Below are 11,211 nucleotides of genomic sequence, written 5' to 3' on the forward strand. Positions count from 1 at the left end.
GGAACTGCTTTTGCTCAAGGACCTGGGTGTGCTTGGTGGGTGATGTGGAAGGATGGAGAAGTCTGATATGTATGGAGAAGATTGTTCTGGGAGTCATCAAAAAACATCTGAATGACAATGCAGTCATTGGTCCCAATCAGCACAGATCCATGAAGCGAAAGTCCTGCTTAACAACCTTAATTTCTTTCTATGGCATGGTTACCCACACAGTTGACCAAGGGAAGCCTGTCGATGTGATCTTTTTTGGATTTCAGCAAAGCCTTTGCTACTGTCTCTCTCAGTATCCTCCTGGACAAGTTGTCCAGCATACAGCTGGATAAACACACAGCAGTGGGTGAGCAATTGGCTGACGGGTAATCTCGGTCTGGTGACCAGTCACTAACAGTATTCCACACGGATCCATCATAGGGCCAGTGCTATTCAATGTCTCTATAAATGACTTGGACATGCAACTTGAGGGAATACTAAGTAAGTCTGCAAATTACACAAAATGGGGAGGAGCTGTTGACACTCCCAAGGGCAGAAAGGCCCTGCAGAGGGATCTGGACAAATTGGAGAACTGGGCAATCACCAACTGCATTAAGTTCAACAAGGGCAAGTGCCGGATTTTGCACCCGGGACACCCAGGCTGTACATACAGACTGGGGAATGAGAGGCTGGAGAGCTGCCCCATGGAGAGGGATCGAGGGGTTCTGGTCAATGTCAAGTTGAACATGAGCCAGCAGTGTCCCTGGCAGCCAAGAGGGCCGCCCGTGTCCTGGAGTGCATCAAGCCCAGCATTGCCAGCTGGGTGAGGGAGGTGATTGTCCCACTCTGCTCTGCACTGGTGCAGCCTCACCTGGAGCCCTGTGTGCAGTTCTGGGCACCACAGGATAAAAAAACGTATTAAGCTACTGGAGAGCGTCCAGAGGAGGGCTACAAAGTTGGTGAAGGGTTTGGAGGGGAAGCCGTATGAGGAGCAGCTAACGTCACTGGGTTTGTTCAGCCTGGAGGAGACTGAGGGGAGACCTCATCACAGTCTACAGCTTCCTCACAAGGGGAGGAGGAGGGCTGGGTGCTGATCTCTGGTGACCAATGACAGAACCCGAGGGAATGGCAGGAAGATGTGCCAGAGGAGGTTTAGGTTGGACATTAGGAAAAGGTTCTTCACCCAGAGGGTGGTGGAGCCCTGGAACAGGCTCCCCAGGGAGGCGGTCATGGCCCCAAGCCTGACAGTGTTCAAGGAAAGACACACGGTGTGAACTGGGGAGCTGTCATATGCAGGGACAGGAGTTGGATTCAATGATCCCTGTGGGTCCCTTCCAACTCAGGACATTCTATGATTCTACCACAAGGGGATTTGCTTTTGGGTGAGAATAGCCAATGATAAGAATTTTATGATGTTAATTGCTAAAGAACCCTGCCACTGTATGTCATCACTACTATAGCTGCTATGTGCCATATAAATGGTATTTCCAGAAGAATCACCCAAACTAATGAAGAATGAATTTTGATGAAACCGAGGAAAGTGCAGCAGTGAGGGAACTAGAACTGGCTTCAGGAACTGGTGCCCAGCAACTTCCTCGAGATCGACATCTTCAGCCCAGCGACAAGCTCCGGAGGCAGTAAGTGACATCCCGGCACCACACACTGTCACTCCTGCCCTGAAAGACAGTTATGACAGATGGAGCCCAAAGTCATAGATTAAACGAACTTAAACAAAATTTTAGAAGGATGGCCCACAGACTAGGGGAATGATATGTATGCATACAGGACAGGAAAGGTGGTGGTGATCAGCTGAAAGTGTACAATCCAGGCATGATGTAGACGGTGTAACATAAGGGGTAGATAAGGTCCTGTGTTTGGCTGGGATAGAGTTAATTTTCACAGGAAGCTAGGAGGGGACACAGCCTATGGCATCATGCTTAGTACATAAATGGGGGCAGCAGGCCAGGGAGGGGTTACCACAGCTCAAGAGCAGGCTGGACATCAGTTTTCTAGGTGGTGAGCAATTGTGTTGTGTATCCCTTGCTTTGTATATTCTTTTATTGCTATTATTGTTGTTTATCTCTTCCTTTGCTGTGCTGTTAAACTGTTTTTATTCCAAACCCATGAGGTTTATTTTTTTTTTTTTTTTACCAGTCTTCCTCCCCATCTCAACACAAGGGGGCAGGAGTAAGCGAGCAACCACCTAGTACTTAACTGTCAGCTACAGCTAAACTAGGACAGCAATTGTTTGTTACTAAACCTAAGACTGCAACCTCCATTCCTATTCTCAAGCCAGAGAACAATAGCCTTGGGCTGTTGTGTGAGATACTAAGCAAACGTTGCTACCTGCCTTGGTGCTTACAATTCTCCAGCTATGAAGGAGTTGGTTGCCTACAAACCTCAATCCTTAAGTGGAATATTCAAGAAATACACATTACATTGTGCCCATAGAGCCATCAGTGTTCTAGTCCGGAGGTCTTTCAACAGTGCTCTTCCCAGGCGAAACATCAGTGGGCTCAGCCAGGAACACACTTGATGTCTGCGCTGCTCAGTCCCACTGGATGCCAAGGAGCTCACAGCTCACACTCCAGAGCTTCTTTGCTGCCTCATCGTCCCGACCCCATGGAGATACATATGCTGGCTGGCAATCACTGTAAGAAGAACATTTTGGGTTTTTTAAACTTTTTTAAGCCAAAAATCTCCATCTGCATTAGCACACTGAAATGTCTGTGTCAAGATAAGGGAATTGTTTCTATCAGCTGAACTTCAAGACCAATTGAAGCAAGCTGGGAGACTATCCAGCAAATGAGCAAGGGTTGGTGCTAAGGCACCTTGAGAAAGCTTGCTTTCCCAATGGTACCAAGAACTGGCAAGCAAGTCTCGCTCTATCTGTTGTCTCAACTCTTAAGAAAACCTGTATATGCTCTACTATGTATTCTTCAATGTACATTCTCACTAATACCACTAAAAAGGCGTAAAAAAATGTGAACAGAGCTGCTTCAGGCACACTTTTCTAGGAAACAGGCCACTCTAACAGCTCTTCATTCTGAATTGTTTATCCCATCATACTCATCCCCCTCTATTGCCATTGCTCAGGAGGCAAAGCTGCCCCAGAATACTAACCCTGTAATAACCATCTCTGGTTATCCCCTTTTCCGGTATCCTCTGAACTCTGGCTCCTTTCTGCTCAGCTCCGGCAATCAGACAGCACTCTGTCTGGAACAGAGATCGCGTGTTCTCATCTGTAACGCCGGGTGCCGCAATAACACAGGAGTTTAAGAGAACAGAGGCAATTGCACCTCGTAAGATTTCTAGCCAGCCTAATGTCTTCAGAGCTCCAAGTGCACAGCCTCGATGCTCCTAAATGACTCTGGTGGACTCCACCTGTCTCGCTGTGGCATGCAAATTCTTTTCTTAATATCTGTCTCGTGCTTTATATTCTATTGCCAGGAGAGTGAAAATCATTTTAGGCTAGTCCAATGTAAATCGTGAATTACTGTTGAAGCTCTTCATTTCCCACCAAGTCCAGAACTCCTTTCTTTTATGAGTTTAACATCCAGCAAGGTTTGCTGCACTCCATCACATAAAGGCTCCATTTCTATCCTGGGACACCAGTCATCCAGGGAAGATTAAGACATCTATTTATATACTCCAGTCTGATTAAGATGGTACAAACCCCCAAGTGAAGATCAGACCAAGTCATTACAGAGACTAATCCGGTCACATATCACAAGAGGAAAAAGCTCTGCAGAGATGCAAAGGCTCTAACATCATCCATGTGGAAAAAAAAAAAAAGAGGTGGCAAATTCTCACGTTCCTTTGCCAAAAACCAGTGTCGTTACTCTGCTCTGCAGCCAGTGGGAAGCTGACAGACACATCTGCATGAAGCTGTTCAAAGGGCAGCCTTCAAACCCAGGGTGACACTGAGTTGGAACTGCTATGGGCTGTAGTTTTGGTGAGGGGAAAAGGATTGACCATGCAGGGTCCTGGAGTAAGTCAAAGAAGTCAAGAAACAATATCGTTTGTAGCACGTGCTGCACAAGACAGTTTGCAGGACAGAGCGATGAGCATCCCAGCAGGAGTTCCTTCCAGCTGGTGCATCTGGCACACAGCAGAATCAAGTTATTTTGTCACACGCTGCTCCTGAAAACCTCCCCTCCCAGCTCTGCAGCACCACCAGCCCTCCCAGCTCCCTGGGAGCACAGGCCTCCTCTGCCCCAGTGGGGGAAAACTACCAAGAGAACCAAAGTCTTCTTCCCAGGATTGGCTCAAGTGACCTCATTAACTAAACAGCTCCATCGAAAAGTGATTTGCCCAAGTCTCAGGCAGATCAGGATTAGAGCTCCGAGCACGTGACAGCCATGCCTGCACTTTGAGTACAGCGATATTCCTAGCACTGAAGGACCTGCTGTTGCGAGAAATGTTGCACAGGTCAGGGATTTCTTCTAACACAATAACCACTGCAACAGACCTGGAATGGTTAATGCTCTAGTATTTGTCACCCTTAGGCTTATCACTCAGCCTCTTATTGGTCTTAATGAAGCCTCCCTTCTTAATAAAGAATGACAGTAAGTCTCATTTTCCCCAGCCAACACCATTCTCCATCAGCTTGCACTCACCTGAAATACTGTCCTGTCACAGAGTTTAGCTCTTCTGCTACTGCACAGTAGATACTGGTCTGAGCTCCTTCCTGAGGTGTCTTCAAGAAGAATGAGAATAACTTCCACAGCCACATCATTAATAACGAGTGCCGGACCAGATCAGAATAGACAGAACCAGGATGGAGAACATTTGCTGTGACTTTAGTGCCTGTAGCAAAAGAAAGTAGTCCAGGACAAATCTGCATGAATCAATCTTGTCATTAAAAAAAAAGGGTCATCTACTGCTCAGTTCTACTGCAGGTATTCTACAACTTAAAGGAGGAGTCCAGGTGCGGGAACGGGGAGAGTGAGGTCCTCTGTAGTTACTGTTTCCTGGACCATCCCCTGCTCCCTTCCAAACAAGGCAGTCACTACATGCCTTCGGCGAAACAATGTGCCTGGGTGCTAAAACAGCAGCAGTTTCCATCAGGCTTTTGAGAACACCAGATTCTTTGGATTTACTGTAATACTAATTTCCTAAAGAAGGCATTGTTTCTGTTTTAGTAAAATAAATACTACTTAACTTTACGAAAAGGACTGAAGGACATCGCTGTGACAGAGGTTGTGACTTAAGAGGTACTGTCTAGTCATACGCTTCTGTTTTTAGAGGCCATCAACATTTACGGCACCTGAATATGCATTCACTTTTCCATTGGAGATCGCAATTGTACTTCAGTTCTTTTGGTTTTTTTCAGCTTCCACCCATGTACCACAGTTGCCTGTGTGGATGCAGCGAGTTTTTTTACATGGACCAAAAAAACCCCAACCAACCAACCAACAACATTAAACTGTGCTCAAGTACTAAGCTCCTCTGCTCTGTTGTTGTAGAGACAACTAGTGTTTCAGGTCTCCTGGTTCCACAGAAAGGAGATGTTTTCTTCTTGCAAAGAGCTGTCAGTGACCTTTGCCTCAAGCCACTTCATTTTTGCATAGCAAATGGCCAGACCTTTCTCCAATGCACCCTCCTCACCTACGGTGCTCAAAAGCCAAGGAGAAAACCACTCCACTCTCCTCGGGACTTGCCTTGCAGCCGCCTTGCCAGCTCCCGGGTGAAGAGCACATTAGCCAGTTTGCTGTGACAGTAGGCGAGGCCACGATTGTAGCTCTTCTCACCATGGAGGTCATGGAAACGGATTCGGCCAATGTGATGAGCCAGTGAGGACACGTTCACTATGCGGGCTGGGGCAGACTGCTTCAGACGCTCCAGCAACAGGAAGGTCAAGAGAAAATGACCTACGGAGGAGAGGAAACATCATCCTTCTCTGCTGGATTCCCCTCCTGGAGTTTCACAGTATTTGCAACATATTACATACATGTTATATCTTACTGCTGCCCTCATGTCAAGTCCAGGGAAAAGAAGGCCCCCCCTGAATCAACAGCTAATCCTTTTTGTGGCCATTAAGTTCTGCTCTTCAGCTTCAAAATGCTGGAACTGTCATACATTTCAATATCCCAGGTAACGTACAGATATTTAAAGTGGGTCCATGATAGGGAAATAAATTGCGTTGCATCTCCAGAACTCTGTAAGTCTGCACTTCCATCTTTCCCCAAGAAGGAAGGATGAGGAAGAGAAATCTGGAAGCAGCGCTTCCCTCTGGCATTTTGCCACAGATACTGAATGCAAACTTGCCTCCACTGGCCTTACCAAGATGATTGACACCCAAGTGCATCTCAAAGCCATCCGCGGTCTTGGAGTAAGGGCATAACGTTACCCCAGCGTTATTAATGAGAATATGGAGCTCCTTCTCCTCTGCAAGAAACAAGAGACATCCTTAAACAGGGAAGCAGAGAACAAAGACAGACAAGAAGGTGGCACAAGTCAGCTAAAAAAACAAATGCATGCCTTTCTGAGTTGTGGCCAAAACCTCAATAAAATAAGGAAAAGTCTCCTATCACAAACTAGCTCATGGCCTCCGACAAGCCTCTGCTGTGAACTGCAGGACCTAACATGGTACAGAGATGTGCAGGTCGAGATTTGGCATTTGCTAGAAGAACATACAGCAATCCTTGGTAAAATGTTCTCACTGAAAAGAAAGATCTAGAGATGGTACCTGCGAGAAATTGCTCGGCAAACTCCCGGATAGACTTTGTATCAGCCAAGTCCAGTTTTTTCACAATCACTTGCTGGTTCCCTGTCTCAGCTCGGATTTCACTGGCTGCAGCTTCTGCCTTCGCTGTGTCTCGGCAAGCGACAATCACCCTCGCACCTGCAAGGGGGCAAAAAGAGCAGGAAGAGAAGCTGAGATCATTAGAGCACACGGGATGATGAAGGCTGGGACAAGCAGTCTGACTACACACAGTTCTTACAAACAAAATATTGTATCTTTATGGAATTGGCATCAGTCAGTGGAGCAGATGGAAGAGACAAAGCCCTTCTCACTATGTTGTTGTCTCCGATCCAGCCCAAAGCTGTTTTCAGAGCAGGAAAATGCACATCTGAACTGCCTCTGTCCAGATTGCCAGGAGTGTGCACCCCAACACTCCTACGATAAGGTTATATCTGCCCCTGTAGCGGGGATATCAAGTGAGTAGCACATGAAGGTACTGGGAATCCAGCCAGAGCCATTTCTAAGCAGATTGTGAAATGGGAGTTTAATCTCCTTAGCAGTGATTGAAAAAGCATTTAAACCAAGTTTGCTTGAAACTGAATAACTAAAGCACACAGCAGTAGTGGACCTGGCATTTCATATCTTAATACAAGCAGAACCCAGCAGTACCAGGAACTCCCCCAGCCCTCTCAAAACAGTTGCAGTGCAGAGCGTGTTCATGTCACAAGGCGCATCTTTGGAGTTCAAGCAATGAAACCAATTGAGGAACTGGGGATTTGCACCTCAGTTGGTTGCAGCCTCTCGAGGAGCAACACTTAGGGTCATCTGAAGTAGCTCTGGAATCCAATTCACTTAAATGTAAAGCATAAAATACTCCTCCCTTAGATCCAGACTTCTGACACACAGGCCCACACACATCAGCCGCACAGGGCTGCTGCTGCTGCTGCTGGACGCTGACTTGCCTCTTCGCGCGAGGTCTCTGGCCGTCTCCTTCCCGATGCCGGTGTTGGCTCCCGTGATTATCACCACCTTCCCCTCCAGCCTGGCTGTTGACTTGCACCGTCCTCCGGCGACATACCTCCTGCAAGAGAGGGCGGCAGCAGTCACGCAACGGGCTCCGAGGGCAGCTTCCCTCCTCAGGGGACTCGGGTCAGGGCCGAGCACACAGATGTGGTGGCTGCAACCTCCACCAGCCCTTCCTGGGCCACTCGACCACCTGGATACCGGGGCAGGGCAGGCATGATTTGGGGAGAACAATTCCCATTGTGCAAGTGCAGTGAGGGGCCACTGAGGCACCCACCCCACACTCCTGTAGCTCCTGCCAAGAACAGCTGCCCATTGTGCGAGTGCAGTGAAGTTGGGAAACTGAGGCACAAGTGCGGTTAGTCAGGACATGAAGGCATGCTCCATATGGGAAAAGATGCCCTTTCTGCCTGGGAAAGGTGTAGCGACCCTCAGTCACTTTTGGCAGTTCGGTACACCTGCTACCCGGGACCCAGCCAGAGCAAAACGGTATCAGAACTGTAGGATCTGGAGAGTTCTGGACGTTGCCAGAATATTATCTCATCCTAAGAGTGGCTGCAGTGAAAAAATATTGACTAAGGTCAATGATCTTGTGACTCTATAAAGAGTGATCCTACAGTGAGGCCCTTTGAGCTCTCCGGGGTCGCAGCGGGCTGTGGCTCAGCACCTCCTGCGAGGTGGGACGCTCCTGAGACATCTCGCAACGAACCGATGCTACAAAGCTGTGGTGAGGACAGATGTCTTGAGCGTCAATGCATCACCCGTTGAGAAATGCCAATGCATTAAAGTGAATAATTACCTTAACTCCGGAGGGCAATTTTGGCCATAGGTATACCTCCACATATACTCCACATACATACGCACAAAGCTATAGGTTAGTGTGTGCGAATATATTCAAATATCCGTGGATGAATGTGCACAAGTATGTGTGTGTTTATAGATTTGTACACAGGCTTTTAATCATATACCTCTGTGTCTATATGCAAGTGATGTAAGTTTGTCTTTCGTAAGTACAGTGTGACCCTTGACACCATCGCATCTGTAATCTGCTTTAGCTATAACAAATCTCATTGGATTGCTTTATATCATATAGATAATCAGCTGTTGACTGAGTGTTATTAAAAATCATGTATTAGACTGGTGATCTACCCCAGTAAATTGTAAAGGGCTGTGAAACCAACACAGTGTTAACATTCTGTTTTGTGACACCAGAGCCCCAGGTGCCGCCCCAACGGTCGGGATCACCGACGCGCTCAGGGCCCCGGGGACTCACGGGCACCGTTACCTGAAGCGGTTGATCACGATCGTTCCACCCCCCCCGCCTTACAAACACCCGGGGCCGCGGCCGGAGCGCGGACCCGCCGGCCCGGCACGGGGAGGCCCCGCCCCGCCCGAGTCAGGCAAGGGCTCCCATTGGCTACTGCCGGCGACCTGGCCAATGGGCTCCGCGGCGGCAGCGTGAGGAGAGGTCGGGCCCCGCCCCCGGGCACACCGGCCGCTACTTCCCGAACCCCGCCGGTTCCGAGAGCGGGGACAGACCCCGAGCCACGCGCCGCCCCGGTGCCCGGGCTGAGCCGACTCCCGGAGCGCCCCAGCTCCTGCCGCGAGCGTGTCAGAGTCACCGAGGCGCTGGGGAAGCGTGAATGGCGCCCGGCCCCGGCGGGGCTGGAGAAGCGGAATCCCTTGTGTCCGCCCTCCCGCCAAACAGTGCGATCCGACCGCTGCGAGACGCGGTGTGCACGCCGGCTGCGCGCCCTCACCCGCCGCACCGCGGGGCCGAGGCCGCCGCCGCTCCTCGTACACGCGCGAAAGGCCGGGGCCGCGCTCGGTGAGACGCACCTGATGTAGGGCGCTGCCACGAAAAAGAGAACGGGGAAGGAGACGGCGGCGCCCAGCGCCGCTCCCCAGCAGGTGAGCATCGCCGCCGCCCGCTCCACGCGCTCCTCGCACCCAGCGACCGGCGGCGACCGCACAGCCCGGCCCCGCCCGGCCCCGCCCCGCCCGGCCCGCTGCAGTCAAGCCGGCCAGGCGGCTAAAACCTCGCTGGGTGGGAGGGCGGTGGCTGAAAGTTAAATACGGGCAGGCCGGGCAGATCGGGTGTATCACACTCCCACAAACTCGCCAAGCCAAGCGCCACGTCCTTACGATGCTGGAAGCAACCACTGGAGGGCTGAAAACGTGGCCTGTGCGCCCTGCCACTGCCTGGAACACTGTCCCGGGCTTTGAAAAGCCAGGCCTGTGCTGACATGGCGCCTCGGAGAGAACTGAGTCAGACGATGGGACTCATTTCTGAAACAACCTCATAGACATGGGGGCCAAACAGCATGGCACTGAGTGCGCATATCCCATCCCCTGTCATGCACCATGCGGGAAAATTGGATGACCCAAGGGACTGCTACAAACTGCATGGAGAGCAATGGCTGGTGGGTCTTTCAAACAGTGGGATACACCTTTACCCAGAGCCACCTGGTGAGTCAGCACTAGGGGACGTGCCAATCGAGCTGGCCCTGCCAAGCAAAACTGCCACGGACTGTAGAAGGGGATAAAGTCCCTGTAGCACAGAAAAACACGTTAGGGAAGACAGTCTGGGTTATTTCTGCCTCAGGCAAAAGCAAACCCACCCTCGGAACTGCTTTTGCTCAAGGACCTGGGTGTGCTTGGTGGGTGATGTGGAAGGATGGAGAAGTCTGATATGTATGGAGAAGATTGTTCTGGGAGTCATCAAAAAACATCTGAATGACAATGCAGTCATTGGTCCCAATCAGCACAGATCCATGAAGCGAAAGTCCTGCTTAACAACCTTAATTTCTTTCTATGGCATGGTTACCCACACAGTTGACCAAGGGAAGCCTGTCGATGTGATCTTTTTTGGATTTCAGCAAAGCCTTTGCTACTGTCTCTCTCAGTATCCTCCTGGACAAGTTGTCCAGCATACAGCTGGATAAACACACAGCAGTGGGTGAGCAATTGGCTGACGGGTAATCTCAGTCTGGTGACCAGTCACTAACAGTATTCCACACGGATCCATCATAGGGCCAGTGCTATTCAATGTCTCTATAAATGACTTGGACATGCAACTTGAGGGAATACTAAGTCAGTCTGCAAATTACACAAAATGGGGAGGAGCTGTTGACACTCCCAAGGGCAGAAAGGCCCTGCAGAGGGATCTGGACAAATTGGAGAACTGGGCAATCACCAACTGCATTAAGTTCAACAAGGGCAAGTGCCGGATTTTGCACCCGGGACACCCAGGCTGTACATACAGACTGGGGAATGAGAGGCTGGAGAGCCGCCCCATGGAGAGGGATCGAGGGGTTCTGGTCAATGTCAAGTTGAACATGAGCCAGCAGTGTCCCTGGCAGCCAAGAGGGCCACCCGTGTCCTGGAGTGCATCAAGCCCAGCATTGCCAGCTGGGTGAGGGAGGTGATTGTCCCACTCTGCTCTGCACTGGTGCAGCCTCACCTGGAGCCCTGTGTGCAGTTCTGGGCACCACAGGATAAAAAAACGTATTAAGCTACTGGAGAGCGTCCAG

General features: G+C 50.1%; 1 protein-coding gene across 1 annotated transcript; it reads right to left on the bottom strand.

Moving 5' to 3' along the window:
* Positions 1 to 2,230: 2,230 nt before the first annotated feature.
* Positions 2,231 to 9,650, bottom strand: LOC135989212 (retinol dehydrogenase 12-like). Its single transcript, XM_065635890.1, has 7 exons — positions 9,518 to 9,650; positions 7,618 to 7,736; positions 6,659 to 6,814; positions 6,253 to 6,357; positions 5,631 to 5,840; positions 4,587 to 4,776; positions 2,231 to 2,618 (listed from the first exon to the last, which is right to left on the bottom strand). Exons 1-7 carry the CDS (start codon positions 9,595 to 9,597, stop codon positions 2,516 to 2,518), a joined length of 963 nt encoding a protein of 320 aa, XP_065491962.1. The 5' UTR covers positions 9,598 to 9,650; the 3' UTR covers positions 2,231 to 2,515.
* Between the last annotated feature and the right edge of the window lie 1,561 nt (positions 9,651 to 11,211).

Source organism: Caloenas nicobarica, chromosome 5, assembly GCF_036013445.1.
Source record: "Caloenas nicobarica isolate bCalNic1 chromosome 5, bCalNic1.hap1, whole genome shotgun sequence".
Classification (NCBI taxonomy): domain Eukaryota; kingdom Metazoa; phylum Chordata; class Aves; order Columbiformes; family Columbidae; genus Caloenas; species Caloenas nicobarica.

What these genes read in the sequence shown, in the direction of transcription:
- LOC135989212 (XM_065635890.1), bottom strand. Translation starts at nt 9,597, where the DNA reads ATGCTCACCTGCTGGGGAGCGGCGCTGGGCGCCGCCGTCTCCTTCCCC. An exon ending in CTTGGGTGTCAATCATCTTG is followed by an intron (nt 5,841 to 6,252) that starts GTAAGGCCAGTG and finishes TCTCCTCCGTAG; the next exon opens with GTCATTTTCTCTTGACCTTC. An exon ending in GCTGGCAAGGCGGCTGCAAG is followed by an intron (nt 4,777 to 5,630) that starts GCAAGTCCCGAG and finishes CTTTTGCTACAG; the next exon opens with GCACTAAAGTCACAGCAAAT.